Source organism: Mauremys mutica, chromosome 20, assembly GCF_020497125.1.
Source record: "Mauremys mutica isolate MM-2020 ecotype Southern chromosome 20, ASM2049712v1, whole genome shotgun sequence".
Classification (NCBI taxonomy): domain Eukaryota; kingdom Metazoa; phylum Chordata; order Testudines; family Geoemydidae; genus Mauremys; species Mauremys mutica.
This window is the reverse complement of record NC_059091.1, coordinates 7,882,991-7,904,053: the sequence shown is the minus strand read 5'-3', so window position 1 is coordinate 7,904,053 and position 21,063 is coordinate 7,882,991. Positions and strand designations below refer to the sequence as shown.

The 21,063-nt window shown below is 39.1% G+C and overlaps 2 protein-coding genes across 6 annotated transcripts in view; both read right to left on the bottom strand.

Annotated features, from left to right (window-relative positions):
* LOC123353676 (homeobox protein Hox-B1-like) overlaps window positions 1–21,063 on the bottom strand; it is a 134,062-nt gene that overhangs the window by 89,125 nt on the left and 23,874 nt on the right. For 4 of the 5 annotated variants that reach the window (XR_006574556.1, XR_006574553.1, XR_006574555.1 and 1 more), the window contains exon 2: window positions 16,548–16,579. The exons of the other annotated variant lie outside the window; for it this stretch is intronic. The gene's annotated coding sequence lies outside the window, so the exon portion shown is untranslated. The remainder of the gene's footprint in view (window positions 1–16,547; window positions 16,580–21,063) is intronic. 5 annotated transcript variants of the gene reach the window in all.
* Window positions 5,048–8,016, bottom strand: HOXC4 (homeobox C4). The gene is made up of 2 exons (XM_044994995.1): window positions 6,554–8,016; window positions 5,048–6,082 (listed from the first exon to the last, which is right to left on the bottom strand). The coding sequence occupies exons 1-2, from the start codon at window positions 7,323–7,325 to the stop codon at window positions 5,733–5,735; spliced, it is 1,122 nt and encodes a 373-aa protein (XP_044850930.1). The 5' UTR covers window positions 7,326–8,016; the 3' UTR covers window positions 5,048–5,732.

Below are 21,063 nucleotides of genomic sequence, written 5' to 3'. Positions count from 1 at the left end.
TGTATGAAGGTGTGATTCAGTGAGGTTCACGAGTAGTAAGCAGAGGGAAGCACTCTATGGAGGAGTGAGCTTGGGTGTGGGGAAGGGGTTGGTTAAAACAACATACTTCCTTTAAAAAGAGAAGTATCGGGAAAGATTTACCTTAAAATATTTTTGATACCTTGTAACAAATTAATTCTTCTATCCCATGCTGGAGCATACCCTTTTGCTTGTGTAACAATTGGTATTTTATGGTCTTGTGAGACTATTTATTATGCACTCCTCTTTCTTTGAAACTCGACTTTAGTTAAATATTCTGCTCTATTTCCTAGAGAAGTTGGCTATCTTTGGGGTAATTTTTTTCCAGAGGTATATTGTCCTTAATAATTTCACTTTTCCTGAGAAGCAATAAGTATGAGGCATAAATAATCATTCAGAGGGGGATGAGGGGGATGGATGGGAGTTAACATCTGAGTCCCAGAGAAATGAAACTGTTTAGCTGAAAAAGTAATAACACAGATATTTATGAGTGACTAAACAGACCCAAACAGAATTGATTGTGAGTGGCAGCTGTCACAGCGAGCGCATCAGAATTAAACTTTATGAAAAAGCCCTAAAGTTTGAAATAGTAATTTTAATAACACCGATCTCTCTCCATACTCAGTAACATATGTACATTACTTATACATTGCATTATAAATTTATATATTTAGAGTTATTTTCCTTGCCTACCCCGCAATTACTTATAGGTTGCTTGTTTGATCCTCAGAAAGAGTTACACAAAGGACAAAATATTACTGAACAGTGTATAACATTTAGCACCACAATAGCAAATAAATCCTTTAGAGGAGGAAAGAAGAAGCTGTGAGATCCGTAGTCCAGACAAAAAGTGAAGAAAATAAAATGATCAAAATATCCCTGAAAAAGGAACTCCAGAAACAGCTAAAGATTTTAATACAAAGATTGTTTTTAAAAAAATATTTCTTGTTTTAAAGCAAAGTATCTATCTATCTATCTATCTATCCCCACCCACCCCTTCTATCTATCTATCTATCTATCTATCTATCTATCTATTAATTATATGGTTTAGGGAAATATACAATACATATGATGGATTATGTAGCAATGGAAACTTAAATTTAGGAATAGAAAAAAAATTAATTTAGGAAAAGTGAATAATTTACAAAGCAATATTTAACTCCCTACGTAGAAATAAACCAACCTCTCTCTCTCTCGCTCTCTCTCTCTCTCTCAACTCAAAACTATCTATTGCTGAGTTGGGAAAATACTTTTCCACATAGGAAGACAATCTATAGCCAATGAAACAAACAACCCGAAAAGGGTGGCATTTGCCAGAAACTGTTAATACCATTACCATAACGGCTGCTGGCTGTTTGGAAGGAAATACTAGTCTTTCACTAAAGTCCCAAAATGTTTGGTTTGGTACCTTGCCCATCAAAATAAATCATAAGGACAGATTAGGAAGTACATAGAACTATATCTCTGGGTAATGATATACGAGACCACAATAAATGTAAGTTACACGTTCGAGGTGCTGTCAGTTATGGTTGCAAACCCGTAACTCATTCACTTAAGCCTGGCTGAATGTTTGTCTTTTAATTACAATTAACAGGGCAGAGGAACATTTTCCAACTATGTGAGGGATAAAGGGCGCAAGTGGCTATAAAGACCTGGGATATTATGTTAACTGAAGAGCCTGGAAGTTAAACTATGACACTTCTGTGGATTGGCCCTAGAGCAAAAGGAGGAAACATGTGTATCTATATACTGGAAAAGTTTTCATAAAACTGAAGGCACTTAGCTTAACGCCTGAAGGCCCTTGTTTGTGGGAAGTTATCGCCCCAAACATCTCTGGAGCTGTTGGCTTTTAACAGGCAATACAGGAAACTAAGTTTCACAGCTTCTCGAACTACATTTAACAGAGGTCCCTTCAAGGGTCTGCGTACAAGGGCTTTCTAACGTCTTTTTTTTATAGCTCGTTAAAGCCTTGTAAACTGCTTCTCACTCAAGTTAGAATCTTAAGCCTCAAAAATCTAGCTGTGAGGGGAAACAAAAAAATATATTAAGCGGGTCATTTTCAAACAAATTGGACTAGAAGAAAATGAATTAAAATAAACTGACCTGAGATGTTAATTTGATCCTCGAGAAACATTTTTTTTGTTGCTGATGCTACTTTTACAGCCCAGTAATATAAGTAGAGAGAATATCCAATCACCGAACAATGAAATACACAGTTTGAGGGGGAACATACCCCCCCATGATGACAAATCTATATGTGCCGAGGTAAATCTGGAACATAGTGCACTGAAATTAAAGAGCAGCTGATCTTCGAACACTGGATGATGGGGAGTGGGGGGTAATGCAGCCCCGTGTGCCAGATCTGTATGTGCCATGGTATATCTGGACCATTTTGCACTCCTAACCAGAATAAACTATTGTTTCCCCTCTACCACAAAAATCGTCTCCCTTCTCGCTCGATTGCATTTACCTCCTGATTTTAACCATCGCTTTGCAAACTTGTTTTTTTTTTAAAGTGCAAAGCTACTTACTTGGCGTTGGCTACTTTGATCTGGTCATAGGGTAGTAGCCAGTTGGGAAATAAACCATGGGAAGGCGGGAAGTGAGAAGAGAGATTTGGCCGTAACTTCACCCTTCTTCCTTTCTCTTGGATTATTTTGGTGACAACACAATGCGATAACACGCATTGAATCTGCCCCATCTCTCCCCCATTACTATGGTAAAATCTACAAAGACGCTAAACAGTAGTGGTGCCGCTAAATCTATGTAGAGAGACACAGAAGGTACACGTTGCGAGACCTACCCGGGTCAGGGGGGCTTGGAGGTCAGGCTGCCTGGCTAGAATAAAGCTGATGGGATAGAAAAGTTGTCCTTTCAGTGAACCCATTTTTGCCATTTACCCGAACTTCAATAAAGTATCTTTCAGGCTCCCAACATGGAGGCGTCAATAGGCTAAAAAGAGACTATGGTGCAGGCTGCTTGTAGCTAGGAACATTAATTTTTTTTCCTTCCCCCTGCTGCCTGGCTATATAATGCATTCATAATCTCCCTCCATGCCAGGAATTGTGTCATGGCCAAGTCTAAAGGCTAAGTAAGATGCTAAATAATACTCAGCATAATGCAGAGAAGAGGTGAAAAAGTAAAGTTAGTCTCAGAGCAAAGAACTGGAACAGAAACGTAGGTACAAGAACGCAAAGGCTTATACCTAAATGTGATTCTTTTTTTTAATGACTGAATATGCAGACTATACAGTTGAAAATGTGATTAATGTTTCCTTAGCTTCCTCCTCAGACACTCAGAGAGAGAACACACACACAACAAAAAAAGTCTCATCGCATTCAGAGTCAGTGCCCTCTCAGAACACCCCCTTATAATTCATCAAGTTATGATGCACTTTGCAAAAAGGGAAGCGGGGAAAAGTGGATCAAACTTTAAACAGAAATATTTCCACCCAGCCCACCCCCACTAGCCTTAGTTTAGTCTGCAGAACTAGCACATGTAGGTTTCCACTGATGAACACACACACACGTTGCTTGGCCAGTTCAACTTTGTAGCAGCACCATTATTACAAGGTTAGGACTTTCAGCCTTTGTTTTCTTTACAATGTATATGCATGGTGGATGTGTCCGAAGACTGTCTCTAACCTCAAGTAAAGGCTCTTTTTTTTTCCCTTTGGAGGATGCTTTGTTACAGATTAGCTAGCTAATTCACTTTATTATATATAAAAAGAATTTAAATGCCATGGTTTTTTTTGTTTGTTTTTACTGGTAAAGTGTGTGAGATGGTCTGTTACAGGCAAGGAATCAGAGGGAGAGAAAAAATTACAACCAACTCATAACACATTCCTCTGCTTGGAGGTGGAAATGTTTAAAGAGAACTATAGACTTGATGTCTATTTACTATGGCAACATTTTTCTCCATTCTCACTCTTATATTAATGTCACTCAGCAGGAGTGTAAAGAACTGATGAGCTTTACATGTACACGATCTATTATAAATAGTAATCATAATCTATGTTCCCCTTTCAGGATCTCTCTCACCAGCTATCACAATAGGTTCTGAGACCATTATTTGTTTAAGGGAAGGCTATACATGCTTTTGAGAGCCAATAACCAACAAAAATTAAAAACAAATGAAATAAAAATAAAAATAAAGGTAACAGAAAGATCCCCTGTCCTAATCCCCTTCATTCAGATTTGATAATCTCTCTTCTGGGGTGGGTTAAAGAGATCTAATCACCTGGCCAACTATCCTAATGCAAGGCATTGGGATAGTGTTAAATGCTTGAAGAATAAATGGCTTTAAACAGGCCTACCTGAAAATCTGGCACCCCTGTGTTATTTCAGACTGGGATAGTAGTTCTGGAAAGGAACATGCTGCAAAGTTGCAAAAGATTGGGGCCTACAAAACAGCTATATATAACGTCCCCATTTGCACACATCTCTTCCTTACAGTTATCTCATCCTTCCAGGAAAGTAAACAAACCTTCAGTTGTGGGGACAAATTTCTTGCTAAACTATCCATGTAACTCTCCGTTTGGATAATTTATTCAAAGTCCAAGAGCAAGAATACCTTTTTGCCAAAGCTTTTACTATCTTTGGAAGAAGATTAGAAGAAACCTATTGGCTTTTATGAATGAACCAGTTCACCTAATCTTGCAACAACAACAAAACAACAGAAGTGTAGAGAAAGAGAAAAAATCAGAAAACCCTTATATTAGATAGGGGGAAAACAGAGACAGATGAGTGATATTCTAACCCAAACACACATCACTGTTCCTTTCTCAAAACAAGATTCCTCCCCTTCCCCCCCTCAGTATATGTTTGACTAAGAGAATCTGAGATTGAAACACATTGACCAAGTTGTGATGTCATAAAATCTAGAATACAGAGTTATTTTTATGTTTGTTTAGACTTAATTTAAGCAGTAACTCCTGCACATGGAATTAATGCCACAATCCCAGGATTATTATTATATTTTTTAGGGCAAGGGGAATGTTGATAGTAAAATAAGCCACCAGACATTAAAGTAAAACTAATTCACACTCACTGGTTTATTGAACACTGGGACTTTCACATACACACTAAAACTCTTTATTGCAAGTTTACAATGATCATGTAAAATCAGTCCAAAAACACAAATAACCACGACAAAAAAACTAGCTACTGACTTTGTTTAAACCTTGCTCTTTTTTTTTAATATGTCACTATCCTTCCCTTTTCTTTTTTTCCCGCTTCTCAAAATTTAAACCAATTACTGGCTCAATCTGGTTTGTGTGATTTTTTTTCTTTTGAATCGTGATTTTTTTTTTTTAGCTTTTTTCACATTTATACAAAAGAATTTCAATGCTCCATTTTATTCTCGGTAGATCATTGTGCATTTGTAATGCAGAGGGCAAAATACCTACATTCTCTTTCTTTTTGATTATTCTTATTTGTTCATTAAATTCATCTAACAGAACATTGACCTCTCCCTCCCCCCCTTCCTTACCCCTTAAAAATAAATAAAACCCTGAAATGGCGTAAAAAAACCTGCAGGTACTCGGTCACCTGGCTTCATGCTATGTTACATGCATCTAAAGCCTATGGTCTTACAGAAGACCTCATTGTTTTTTATACGCACAGGAAAACTACAAGAAAAGAACCAAAATATATATATATATTAGATTCTATAAATAATCAGAGTCAATTTTGTGTGTGTGTGTTTGATATTGTTTATAACCTTGTGATATCCTCTGCTCGCTGATCCTGAGATGTACCCGGTGATAGTTCCTCGCTGGGGGCAGCGTTACCAGCAGCAATGGTGCCCGCCGATGAATTAGATGGAGTCGAGGATCTGACTTTGGTATTGGGCAGCCTGTGGTCTTTTTTCCATTTCATCCGCCTGTTCTGAAACCAGATTTTGATCTGCCTTTCCGAGAGACACAAGGAGTGGGCTATTTCGATGCGCCTTCGCCTTGTCAGGTACCTGTTATAGTGAAACTCCTTTTCCAACTCCAAGACCTGCTGTCTTGTATACGCAGTCCTGGATCGTTTGGGCTCGCCTCCATTGTAATTGGGATTCACTGGAAAAGCAAAGATTAGCATGAATAGAGAGAGAGAAGCAGACAGAACAGAGAGGGAGAGGGGGAGAGAGACAGGAAATCCAGAGTGGCTCAGGAAAAAGTAATCAGCTAAATGGGTTATAAAGAACTTCTGGCAGCCCAAGACTTTCTATTCTAATAAGAAGGGGTTTCCCTGGCTCAAAAAGACTGAATTATTTATGCACCCCTTACAAAGCTTTGGAGTTTCACACATACATAACAGAATGAACCACATGGCTACGGCTGCCCAGACTAGCTTGGCTATAAAATTTATGGTGGGTGTAATTACCCATTCCGAGTCGTAAATCCAGCTCAATTGTGCTAACCCAAAGACTCTCATGGAAGGGAAGGAAATAAAAAAAAAAAAAAAAAGAAAAACGAGAGCGAGCGAGAGCATGGTGTGAAAATAGGAAGGAAGACAGAGCAGACGGAGAGGAAAAAAAAGTTGCCTACCAGTACTGACGTGGATTTTTTTCATCCATGGATAGACTATAGGTTGCTTAGAAGCTGTGCTGTTAAGATGCTCAGGGTTTGGCTGGTTGCAGGCTGGAGGGGCTGGGGAAGGAGAGGTGGAGGAACTGGAAAGAGCAGTCTGCTCACAGAGCTGCTGCGGTTTCTCTGAGAGGTGGTGGCCTCCTTGAGTTTGCCCATGTCCCCTTTGGTGCGCGGCTGGGTTGCCGGGAGCTTGAATATTGGCACAGCTGTATTGGCGCTCTGGGTAGTTTGGTCTTGGTGGTGGGTACAATTCTTGGTGATGATGCTGAAAGCTGGACTCCCTTGTCCGGCTGTAATATTCCGGACTGTGGTCTGGGATGTAATTATTTTGCGAATATTCCTCGCATGGAGGAAATTTCGGATCGATGTAGTTAGAGTCCATCAAATAGGAGCTCATGATCATTAATTTCTGGAGTGGAAAATAATTTTTCTCGCTTTGTCGTTTTTCTGCTCCATAAAGCCCTCCTACAAGCTGGCGACCCCGTAAAGTTACTTTCACCATGTGACTCCCTTGTCCAATCACACCAGCCAGCCTAGTCCCCGGATAAGGAACCAAAAGCTTTTTCAAAATGTATCCAATTTGTGTGTGTATGTGTGTGTGTGTGTGCGCATTGTTGTTGTTGTTTGTTGTTGTTTGTGTGATCTCAGAACTAGGAGCAAAGGGGTCAGGATGGCGAGAAGGATCAACCGACCCCCTTTTCTTCCCCCCACCCCCGGCCGAAAAAGACATATGTGTAAGGAAAAATAAAAGAATAAAATCCTACCGGTTTTTGTAAAAGGGGTGAAGGAACGTGTGGGGAATATTCCTCATAATACCCCCAACCCCGCCGCAGGCTGGATTTTAGAAATCTCTCCGTGGTAGAACTTCCCCCCAGATCTTGCAGATCAACAACAGAACAAGTCTTAATTATGAAGATTAACTATCACTTTACCCTGCACAGGAGAAGACATGCTCAGAATATGTTGAATTTTTCACTTTAAAGACATGCTAGGTTACAAAACTGCCCCCCCTTTGCACCCCTAAGGAACATAGGGCAGTGGAAGTGCCCTTGCTAGTAAAATTGTTTCCCCCACCCGAAATGGGATATTGTTAAACACACATCACTGAATGGGGGGTGGGGAGGGAAGGAACCAAGTTACCTGAGAGGTAAAAGGGAATATGCAAATCGTGGCTCCGTAATTTAGAGTTCTCTAAATGCTCCCAACCTTTGCTTAAGAGCTATCTCATTTCCTTGGAAACTGATAGGATCTATTTGTGTATTAACGATCATAGTTACACAGTCTCGCCACCCACTCAGAAGGCAGGAATGCTTTTGGAGTGACAACAATCCTTTACTTGTAAAACTCCTTGTGTGTTTTTATTCCTACTGGTTTTTTACAGGGTGATTATGCTTTGGTTTCGTCATTCAGAACTCTGCCCTTTCCAGTCTGCCAAAGCTCCATATAACATACATACATACATACATTTAAATAAACATACATGTATGATAGATAGATAGGTAGATAGATAGAAATGTGGTTCACAGCTCCACATCCAGCCAGAAATTGGTTTCCCTTGCAACGTCCATTGAAAAGACCCATTTAACTAGCTGCTTTAATAGAGGGCGGGAGGTAAGGTTGAGATAACATATATAAAAATGGCTCCCTTTCCCAGATGTCAGGACAAATAGACCCCCTGTGCAAGCACAGAAACTGGAAATCGATGTAAATATTTTGGAGAGTGCAGTTATTGCAATTAAGGGCTTTATCTATCGCTTGCACTAAACAGAGGGGCAGAGGGAGTCGGATTAATCCCTTGTACTGCTTGATAACAATTATAGTTGAAAATCATAGCTTGCAGGGCATTGCCATATTTTACTTGATAACAATAAAAGTGACACATAAAGTTAACTGTTTATGTTTTATTTATTAGACTAAACGTGCCAGCGGTGTCGGAGGCTTTTGGCTCGTTGTTGCAGCTTTTTATGGGGTTGTAAAGCGCCATAAATCAGTCACATGAAATGGTTGGGGCTTTTTGTGCTGTTGGCTGAGACTTCTGCTGTTTCTTCTTTATATGAAAAGTAATAATGTGATTTTATTATTATTATGATCCTCATCCCCAATCATCATTATTATCCAGTCTACCTTTAACAAGCCACCCCCACGCTGTCCTGGCAGAAGCGGAGGCTGTTTTGCACTTGAATAACTACCTTTTAAAATGACATAACCAGTATTTGAGGATTTAATTAGAACAGCTGCAATTAAGGGAATCAAAGGAAAGCAGAACTTTACAAGGCTCTGGCATCGTCCATATACTCCCCTAGAGACGAATTTGTGACTCTCAAATATTCACACAAATTCGATTCTACAGGGTACATATAGACGACTGTATAATTTGGCACTTGTGGTGTTGAGGTTTGAGGGATGGGGAGGGAAAGGATTGCACTTCAGAATAATGCTCTCTGGCTGAAGGAAAGTTGGAGAGCATGCAAAGGCCACTCACTCAGCATGTTGCTTAAGATGTTTACAGATATGGTTTGCTTTGCATATTTGTGATTGCGTGTACTACCTCACACAAAGACCCAGTCCCATATATGTTTTACATGTGGAAACTCATTTGCTATTTTTATTATCTAGCATTTATTGGTTTTATTGGCAGCTTTTTTCCCATGGCCTGTCTAATTGCTTACCCAGTGGCTTGACAAAGATGAGCCCTACTTTATTAAAGTTAGATATGTTCCATCTCTTGATATAAGCGAGTAGAATTCTAACTCTCTAAAGAAAAGTGGCAAGGAAGGTGGGGGAAGAATCTAGAGTATGCAAAAGACATTAATGGAAATGTAGTCTGGTATTCAAAACATTGATTCAAATCTGTCCAATAAATTGCTTTTCACTAGCTATATCTCATGCTGTCCAAGCACCTTGGACTCAGACAGGATTTTGACATTTATTGTTCATATTGATGCAAAAAACTTTTTTTCCAAGGCTGCGGGGATATTGAATAAAGATGTAGAGTTAATAAAGTAATTTTACTTAGGCATGTCTTTTTAATGGATGAATCTCTGTAAGCCACAGAGGAGAGACATTAAAAAAATATATCCACAGGTAGTTATCTAAGAACATATTTGGTGGTTATCATAAACAACAACAACAACTAAAGAGTTCAAAAATCCCAGGCGTGAAGGTCACTCAAACCAATTTCTATCAATGAGCTACAGACCTACAGTTCGAAGGCTTAAAAAAGGCTTTGGCTCAGTGTTCCAGATGGCCAAGGGAGAACTGCAATTTTATTTCCATGATTTGTTATTCTTATAGCTTTGGGACTTAATTGCAAATATATATATATATATATTTAAAAGGTTTTATTTCAAGAAGCGCCTGGCCCTCCTGCATTGTCAATCTAAATTCATCCCCACTTCTATTTCAGTTGCATGCACATTATATCTAAGCAGTGCACAAATATATTTCCCCCCTCACTTGTCTGATTTTTTCTTTTTCTTTTCTTTTTAGTGGAGTTTTTAGATCTGGCTTTTGCTTTAAGTGTTTGGCAGATTTTTTGCCGCCATAAAATAAGTCTGCAAGGACGTGTGAAGAATAGTTGTACAAGAATCTGGCTCTTTTGTCTATAAACCTTCCCTCCCACCCCTCTCTCTTTCGCCTCAATTTCTCCAGCCAACCCAACAATGTCGACAAACAGTTTTGGACTGACAACGCCAAGAGAAATATAGCACCTCGGAAAAATAATTTCTGGTCTTTATTTCCTTCTCTACCCAGGAATCAGGTTGCAAAATATAGATCTGGTTACCCATTTCAAGAACATTTTTGAGTACAAAGCGCCTTTCTGACAGTACTGAAGAAAAATAAGTGACTATTGTCCCTGCGGATTCATTGTCTCAGCTATTACCATACTGACCGTTTGGTAACCTGTACCTCGAGCCATTAGCAATCTGTGCATCCTAGAAAAATGAAGTACCTATCTACTGGGGTTTTGTTATTCAGTGTTTAATAATAATAATAAAACAACAAACCTCACACTATGAACTATCTCTTCTTGAGATTCATAGGCAGGAAATAAATTTTTGAGTAGAGTTTTATTTCAAAGCATTTAAGGGTTTATTTTAAGGTGATTATTATACAATAAGTTACGTTAGTGTGCGTGCTGGGGGGGGGAAGACAGATAGTTTCTTGCAGAAAAAAATAGTTGGTTTCTCTGTGACATATGCTATGACATGTAATTAATTAAATTTTAATTTTTCTAACAACTTGAAAGCAGTAAGTGCAAAAAAGACCTTTTCTTTTTGTTCCTTCATAATGCAAATAGACAGGTCTAATTTATGCAAAGAAATATGCAAATGTTTAATTGATTTTTTCTTAAATCTGTTGTCAGTAAAAGTAATGAATCGGCCTAAAACGATTTTAATAACCAGAGCATGTCAGGAGAAGTACTAGCCTTCACATTTTTCTTTTTAGTCTCTTTAGTCTCCGAATCTGTAATAATGTAAATATTTACCCCCTCTTTCTAAAATATTAAAGATGAATTCTTGTTGTTTGTTTGTAAAAAATATGCAAACCGTTTGCTCAATCTCTCTCTCTTTCTCTATTCCCCCCCCCCTTCCTACCCCACCCAGGAATTCAATTTTCTTCAAATCTCGTTGAAAGTGGCTTTTTAAAAAGTGGGCGCATTTTAATATTGGTTAGACAGCGTGACCTGAATTTCACCTCAACTGTTTGACTTGATCCAATAGGTCACTGCCAAGGAGTTATTGATGGGGGAACTCCATTGAAATTTGTCTCCTCACAAATGGCCTTTAGATCTTCTAGCTAGTTCAATAACTAGTTATAATGTAGAAGGGGAAAAATGAAGCCCAGAGGCAAACTAATTTGATGTTTCATTTTTATGCTGGAGAAATTGTTGGTTTTCTTTCTATCACCTTTCCCCAAGCCCCCCTTAAAAATCTGGTTTTGGCGAAGAACTCCTTTTAGCTGAGAGGAGATTTTAATCTGTATTATTATTATTATTATTATTATTATTATTATTATTATAGCCTCAGTTCATTAACTCTTCAAGACTTGACCTACACGGAGCCTAAAAATAACTTCCTGCTTGGTAGGAAACATGCTTTTACTTTTTTTTTAAGAGATATTTTTAATAGATCAAAGTAGCCAAGATGGGTACGTGAGTTATGTCTCAATTCTTTATAACTTCTCATGTGATTTCATTTAGCTCGAAAAGAAAATATATGTGTTGCAGCTTTGAGAACTAGCAAACCAAACCTGTTAGAGATGGTCCTTAAAGAATAACTGTTTAAAAGATTTGAAATTAACTAATAAACCTGCGATCGGTAGAGTTTTGTTTATTTATTATACCATATTTGCTTGTCTGTAATGGTCCATATAACTACCACTGATCACTTCCGTTTTCTCCTTTAGCCTCTTCAACCCTATTTAAAAGGCTGAAAATATGTATTTTAGTTATAATCAATAAATTCGGAATACAATCTTTTCTGAGTCTGACGGCTCTATCCTTTACAGCACGGAGAAAAAACGTTGATGGAGGATCCTTTTAAGTGACATATATACAGGCTATAGGGTTTCTCCTTGACTTTTTCTACACAAACAATACCTGTAATGACTCATCTCATGCTGCTGAACCATAGGTTAAGTTGTAAAGAAAACATTGGTCTTCTACGGGGATGGGGGGGGAGGGGGGAGTTGCCGAGAGAACTGTTCAGTGGAAGTTAGGTGGATGTTATTGTATGCTATGGAAATATATACAAACTTTAGACAGCTCTTGTTCTGTATTATCCTAGAAAGCTTCTTCTTGAGTGGCACTTACTAGCTTAACCCATTTAGCCTTGAAATCCTCCCCCAGGGTGATAATATTAATAATTACAGAGAATGCACTTCTATAGTTTTGATTCTCTCTGAGATAGCACCTAACTCCTGAGAAGGACTTTGAAAGCCGATGCCCGGGAAAAAAAAAAGGATTTGGGCTTAGCCACTGAGACAGCATAATATTAGTTATTTTAAATCGTGCAGGGGAATAGAAAGTCATACCAACCTCTCATGAGGTTGAAGGGTCAATATAAGTGTTGGCTACGTTGTCCTGACCCGCAACTAACTTTAGGGTGACTCTGATAAACCCTACTGTGCCTTCATTTTCAGTGTTGCTGAGAGAGCCTCCCTGCCCTCAGATCGGCCTGCTAAATGCCTTCTCTTTCCGCTGGATTCCCTTCCTAGCTGGCGCAAGAGTAAATAATCCAGCTGAACTGGGGCTACACTTCGTGTGACATTCGCCACAGAACAGTTGGGCGTGTAAATGGCAAAGAGAAAACTCCGATGGGTGATTCTCATTCTGAAGCTGCGTCTATGGGGAAATAAGAAGCACAGGTTGCAGGCACTTCTGGTCGGTACTGACACCCTTTGCAATTTAAAATCAATTCTGTGCTGGCTTTCTCTGGGGAATGTGAAGTAATCACTGGACACTTTCTAAGCAAAGGGCAACAAAAGAGCACCCTTTCTGCCTTGGGTTTCAAATGGCCAAACTGCTCTTACCATACATATATGTGATAGAGTGTCTAATTAGATTAGATGTACAAAGATTTCCTCAATATAGGTTATAGACTGGTGAGTGCTTGAATCAATAGCTGTTATTAAAACCTTACAGATATCAATTCTCCTAGCCAGTTTAATGAATACAGCTTTTATATTCAAAATGTACAGGATTTACACACACACGGATTATATATACACTGTATATATATGTACAGTACATTGTAGTGGTACTATATATATGTATGTATGTACGTACACACACACACACAAATATATATATACAGTGTGTGTGTGTGTGTGTGTACGTACATACATACACAGTGTACTGTACATATATATGTATACTATAACCATATATCAGATATATTATGTTTTGAAGTGTAAATATTACATATTCCACATCTAAAACTGTTTTAAAGTATTTGTGTATCTATTCATATCTCTGCATGTGAGTATATGTTTTACACATACATATATACACACCCACACCCACATATATACACACAGGGACAGAAACACACGTTTGTGTGTATCAATGTTGTTTTAGGTGATGAAAACAGTTCCATAAAGCACTGGAATTAGTTATTTAGGACTGATGAAGAAAAATGATCTAGTGTGATTAGTTTATGCTTCTGCATAAGATTCCTATCTTTGGATATTCCTACCTATCTCGATTTTCTGTCCATCACCCGCACTCTGTACAAATATACAGAGTATAAACTCGGAACCATATGTATTCTAATGAGCGAACAGGACACATGGAGTTCTGGAGAAACCTTCTAATTGCCTTCAGCTACCAAATGAGGTATTTGATATTTTTTTTAAACACTTTCATTGGGCAGTGGAGAATGACAACAATGGACTATAATGGTTGAAGAGGAGTTTTCTGTTATCTATAATGTTTATTTTTTTCACTAGGGTACTTTCAGTTTAATCTTTCACTGTGTAATAAACTATTATCTTAGTTAATCCCAAAGGTGAATCCATCAAAACCTTTTAATAAAACGTTTATTAGTTTGAGTCATTCCGAGGGTGGTAGCTGCACCTCCAGAGCAGCAGGCAGAACTTAACTAAACTTGGATTGCTGTAAAATACTTTAAAATAAATTTAGTAGTGTAAATGTTGCCCGACTCATCCTGGCGATTAGAATTCTGCAGGCATTGTCGTTTGCAGCAGTCATTAGTCAAGCCTACAGAAGCAAAAGGAGCCGCGTAGTTGGACAAGAGAAATCTCAAGAATGATATACAGAACCAGGCCTCTAGCATCAATTCAAACCTGATAAGAAATCGGCTGCCTTATTGCAAAAAAAGATGGTTAAGCTCGTTCAGTTTGGCCTCGGATGCATTGAATAATTGTTCGATTCCTGGAAAGGCTAAAGGGTTTTCACACCAAAACCTGGGGAAAGGGAAAGGTGAACACCTAGGGTACCAGAAATGCACCCACATGAGATTGCAACGGGGCTGTGAAGGCAACAGATTGTTTGGATCCCATCCAGAGTTTAGCAGCTGGGGCTGGCTCGGTGAAAAAGTGGAAGGTGGGATGAAATGAGGGCAGAACAGAATGCCAGCGAATACTAATAATAACAGACTCCCTAGATCCGAATATCTTATTTTAAGCATCCATTTGGAATAAGTTAAGAGGAATTAGATATTAGTTCAGGGATAGTGCATCAGCCAGTGCAGCATGGAAGGAAGCTAACATAAAATATAGGTTTGTTCATACTCCACTTCTTCGCTTACACATGACCCAGCAACTTTGAGACTGGACTATTTTTTTAGAGCTTTATATTTCTGTTCTCCACCGTATTATGGGGAATTAATTTCGACAGAGACAGGTACCCAAGGAAAGCAGAAACAGATGTAAAGTGTCAGATTGTGTCTATAGGTAAAGATCCTCCCCCGCCTCCAACAGTCAAATGTTTTATTCCGACCCAAAGTGTCAGGAAAGGAAAAATAATGGGGGCTTTTTGTTTTTAATTGGAGACTGTCTATTAGATCATTCATTTACAACGTACGTTGACTGAATGTTGTCTTATAAAAACAGCACAATGTGTATACACACATACATACACACACTGAGAGAGACTGAATGCTATTTTATGGAAAGAGGTCACTTTTCACCATACCGGGGAGAGAGAGAGAGAGAGAAAAAGCGAGCGAGCGAGCGAGAGAGAGGGATTGACTGAATGCTACTGTAGAGAAAGAAGTTAGCCTTCAGCACGGATTACATACACACATAGGCTCAGATCATTTTTTTTTGGTGGGTGTCGAGAATGGATCTCTTTGATAATCTGTTAATTTCTCGCTTAAATGTATTTAATCAGATGTAGCAATCAAGCACGCATACCCAAAGCCTTACTCTGCCCATATGCCTACTGAAGCACGTACCTAACCTTTCAGCTCTCGGAGTTCCAAGGAAAGACGTTGTGTGTGTGTGTTTCTATTTTTATTACTGCGAAGCCTAGTTAGCTCACAAATCTTAGTCATTTTTGTAAAGTATGATTTTCTCCTGCTGGATATTATGCATCACAGCCACAAAAGTACACAATATAAAACAGAAGGAAAAGGGGAGGGAAAGACAGCAACCAACCTCTAGCTTGTCTTTAATTACATAAGCCTATCAACCTAGTGGAATATACGAAACAGAATAATAATAACAATAATAATAATAATAATAATAGTGATAGCTGTCCTCCCCCATAGGAGACGCTCAGTTGACCTCTCTTCGGGCTATGTTTAAGCAAAATAAATTCAATATGTTTAGGGCAAATATTATTAACAAGGGGAGGGAAGTTTGAAGACCCTTTTAGGAAGCTACTTGATGCATTCATCTCCAGTGCTAATGGGTCTTTAGATCTTATTAATTGCCTTAGCAGAAAATCAGCTCCAAATATTTCCACTATGTCTTCCCTCAGATTAGGCTGGGGATCCAGGCAAAAGATACAACTATTTTTGTTTTGTTTTGTTTTGAACGACAACAGTGCAGAGGTATATTGGGCACAATAAACAATTTCCAGACCATAGCACGAAATTATTTAAAAAAAAAATCTTTTCGGAGGTACCTTTGAGAATGTAAGTAAAAGCAGATCTGTGGAATTTACAACCTTAAAGACACAGACCCCCCTCACTTCCTGTGATTAGCGACAGATCAAAACGGACACCTACCTGCGTTTACAACCCCCGCCCCCTCCCTTCCTGACAGGAAAAAAGCCTCCTGTAATAAAAGTCTAGTCAGCCATCCCTTTTGTGAAAGATGAAACAAAATATATGCAATCACGGCTTGTGAGTCTCAAAAACAAGGACATTGATTTTGTTTTTGTTTTAGAAAGAAAGAAAGAAAGAAAGAAAGAAAGAAAGAAAGAAAGAAAGAAAGAAAGAAAGAAAGAAAGAAAGAAAGAAAGAAAGAAAGAATTACTTACTGCTGTTTCTCTCCATTTTGTCATGGCCAAACCTACAGAAAAGAAAGTTTCATTTTTTTAAAGAAAGATACATACAGGCTATGCCCTACAGGATCATCCATAAACTCTAGCTATGCTCACTTTGCAAGTTGACTACAGTTCCTTGTAGATTACACTCCAGTTCATGTTACCTAAACTCAAGCAAACTCTAATCCTGCCGCGGACAGAAATAAATAGAAAGGTCAACAGTAGCAGCTCTCTCTTCCCATGTGATTATTTTGTTGTTGAGACATGAATTAGAGAAATCTGTTGAGTGCCAAGAGAGGATTATATATATATAATGTCTATATAGATATATCTACTAAGGGAGAGGAGAAAATGAATAGGATACAGAATAAAGACTCTAAGGGGTGGGGGGAATAACATGATATGTCTTCATTTCTATCAAACTATCTTGTTGCCTCAAATCCTCTCGCGTTTTGCTTTGGCTAGGAAAACAAATATGGAATTTAAAAAAATAGTAATCAACAATCTTGATCAGTGGAACAATGAAGCGAAAGTGGGAGGGGGGATTCGCACTGGGGAAGGCTTCCTCCTTCTAAATGAAGAAGTGATATGGTGAACGGATAGGCATCTCCAATTCGTGCAGGGGTAATAAGGGAAAGTACATTCATATCTGCCAGGAGAAAGGGAAATCGCAAGTTAAAAAAAAATCGATAACTCGGAATTCAACTCTTGACCGGGAAAACCCAGATCAAAATATCATTTGACAGAAATGCTCTTTTAGAATCAGATACTAAATCAATAAAATCAATCCATCAGTACAATCTGCATAGGCAGACGATCTCTGCACCGTGACTCTTAAAAGAGAGAGGAAAAAGGGGAGCTGATGTTTAAAATCCACTGGGAGAATATCAGAGAGCAGCGAGCTGAAACAAAGTGAATCTCACCCTCGGAGTGCACCTTTCTTTAGCTGGATATTTTGATTTCTTCATGCCACCTCTCGCTAGCCCATTTTTCTGGATTCAGCACCACACTAAACTTATGTTCCAAGGCATTATGGTTCCGCTCACACGGGTAATTAATATGCACAATGCTTTTCTTGTAAACAGGAGTGTTTAATATTAACCTTTTTAAAAAAAAAACTTTAAATTCATAAGGTACGAAGGTGACAAACAAAATTTTGAATTTCGCTATTTTATTGATCCTGAAATGGAAACAGTTTTTAAAAAATGTTATTTAAGCTCAAAAGCAAAGCAGCCAAATCTGCTGAGGAAATGACAATAATTTACCAGCTACAACACTGATTTTTTAAAAAATTTAATCATGAAGCATATAACCGAAGGAAGAGTTAGACAATGAAAGACCCTCTTGAAAGAATATATCTATATTTCAAGTCACACCAAAACTTTCTTCCTGTGTCAGGCATGCAGCGTCTTAAATCTCTAGTACCCATAACAAAGCTCAGAGCATTCTAGCCTGTACTCAATACAAATATTTACTTTTTATACCCTTGGCAATACTCGGCAACGTGCTTTTAGATGCATTGAATGGTTATTTTACATTATGGGTGTAGCATTGAAACTAAAGCACCTTTCGATTCTTTATTGAAAAGAGGACACTTGGAACATAGTCTTTCCTTAAATTTGCCTTGCAAAGGATTCCCTGGAAATAATCAGATCCTGTCCCTAACGTAAAACCTCCCAACTCTCTCTCCGCTTTGGCATCCTATTTACAAGGCACATCAAATATGGTGGCTGTAAAGGACCGAATAAATGTTTACTTTTGGAATATAGCATATCTTTGGCAACGGCCCACTGCAAACCTTTCCGTGTATAATCTTCTGAGGGTGACTAAGAAAGTTATAACCCTACCTTTAAAAAAAATGGAACGAGGTTATCTCAATTGCAAGTCTTGTTTAGGGCGAGCACAGATGTTGGTTGTTTCTTACAAGGGATAATGAAATATTCCCACTGTTATAATAGGATGTAACCCAATTACATTGACTCGCAGTGGCTGCAATTTTGGAGTTGCGAACTCATGGTTTTCTGTTTTCTTGGTTATTGTTGCTGTGTTTAGTTTGTTCACTTTTAACAGAAATGTTTCCAATACGAAATGTACGATTTTAAGGTACTAAAATGCCAGGAAGCGCTGTTATTTTAAAGTAATATCCTTTCCTTTCCCAAAAGGGGTAGTTTAAAATGCTACGTGTAAATATCTTGCAGCTAAAGTAATTTCAGCGAAGTAGGTTTTAGCTCCATTTTAATTCCAAATTAAGGAGAATGCCTCTGAATCTCAAATATCCCAACTGACAACGCACAAAGATTAATATAGTTGAGCCCTGTGATTTATCCTCTATACTGTGGCAGAACTTGGACTGTATTTATGTTCCGATAAAAAAAAAACCCTCCCACAACGGTGCAACCTTAGGTAAAATTTCAAGCTCTTGCTAATATTGTATCACCTGTTGGGAGGAGGAGGAGAGATGACTGATATAGTTACAAACTTGCCTGAATGTCACATTTGCTTCTGCTAATCAAAAGATATTTAATTCTTTTTGTTTGTTTTTTAATATTTCTTAGGGTGTGTGCAAACTCCTTCTCTTGCCTGGAGAGCAGTGATCACGTGACTCCACTTTGCGCATGCCTGGTGGGTTCTTGGGGCTATTTTGGGTGCCATAAAAGTACACAAATCTTGCAAGCTAACTTTCCATCTTCTCGTGGTGAAATGTTAGCCAACCACATATACATTAAGAAAAAACAATAATACAGAGAAGAGTCATAGGGATGCCACACACAAACGTTGCATTTATCATAACGTCTCAGAAATATTTAGCTCTGGAGAAACCTAAATTAAAAGTTGACGATTTCAGATGGCAAGAACTTCCCCATTGGAGAAGATGAAATGAACTAGTAACTCTTGCGCCAGATCAATCTTGTTCTTGAAGCACAAACAAATAATGGTCTTTATGAATAGGATTTCCAGGTGAAAACCAATTGTATCAGTTTATTTGTGGGAGCGAGGTTTCCCCCCCCCCCCTGAAACTCAGAGCTGGGGAAGAGACAAGAGCGTCAAGAAATCCAGAGGGCTTGTTCTTTGCTATCACGACCAAAATGACTGTTTTTGAAAAGTGCCACGTCTCCTTATGAAGAAACTTCTTAATTCATTGAAACCTTGGGTCCTTCGTTCATAAGAGAAATGTGCTTTGCGATACAAAACGCTAAAGCTTCTGTCCAGGCACAGAGTTATGGCGGTGTGTTCCCCAGGCAAAGTAGGATTGGCCACACTAAATATTAAAATAACCTTTATCTATGGAGAAATTGGGGGATGTTTGTAAATGCATCTCCATTTTCACGAAGCCTGAGTTAGTTTAAGACTTAACGCCCTACAGTCTATTCACTCCAGCACCCCCATTGTTATATGGTTATTAAACCTGGAACAAGTCGGAGGTCAGGCAAGAAAAACCCTCTGGAAGCCCACGTGCGGGCTGGAGCCGAGATTTGCATCGAAGCCACCTGCCGGTATCCACATTCACTCAGCGTTTTGCAGCATGGAACCCACGCGCCCACCCGGGCCTCGGAGCCCCAGAGAGCCTGGAACTAGGAACTACCGCGCCTAGGGGCTCCTCTTGCAGCGGGGCTGCATTTTGCTTCGCAAAGGGCAAGGAAGCTCGGGAAGCGGTTGCGATTTATTTCTGCTAACAGGGCGTCCCTTTTCTTGTCTTTCCCCCACCCCATCCCCTTTCCAAGAGGCTACTCCGCCGCGCCGAGACTTAAAACAGGGACACACCAACCCGATGCTGCTACTCCCGGTTCAGTGTGAACAGCAGAAGTGATCTCAATCTACTGGGTTGTTTGGAGAGGAAGAAATTAAGGATCGGGTGGGCAAAACCTGTCTGTGTTCTGGGTCCTCCCCCTGCCCCACCCCACTTAGAAATGATGGCACCCCAACTGTACCTTTCATTTCCTCGGTGTCGCAACTGCTCAAGTTGTGTGGCAAAGAGCAGGCCAAACCCAGCTCACCTTCTGCCTCGGAAGAGAGATCTCGCACCAGAAGGAACTCGTGGCACCATTAAGGGGCCCAGGAACTCACCCAGTAGTACAGCGAAGAGGGGGAGGGGCAGATGTAGACACATATGGCTGGACAAGAAGCTCTTTAGGGAAAAGAGCCGTAAGGGGAACACTGGGGAGCTGCTGGCTTCGGAGACATTTTGGAAAATCTGGCCCCAGTTGTGGGTGCAGGGCTCTTTGGTCCATAATGGAGAATTTGGTCAAATCATTTATTAATTATTAATTATTAATTAGTATATCATCCCAGAAGGTTGCAACAACAATCAGTCCCATGTTGTAACATCCAGACGTTAATGAATTTACACCCAGGGTGAATGAGGCCCAATGTATCTTCTATATTTAATAACTATGTATGGCTCTCTATACAGACACCATATCACTGTGTATATCTCTTGTATGACACTTTATATGCGGGATACACATGAAGGGTGTACTTTATAGGTGCATGTATGTACATAGTATCTACT

Coding starts and splice junctions, on each gene's coding strand:
- HOXC4 (XM_044994995.1), bottom strand. CDS start 7,325: ATGTCTTTTTCGGCCGGGGGTGGGGGGAAGAAAAGGGGGTCGGTTGAT. Junction 6,083..6,553: donor AAAAATCCACGTCAGTACTG/GTAGGCAACTTT, acceptor TTGCTTTTCCAG/TGAATCCCAATTACAATGGA.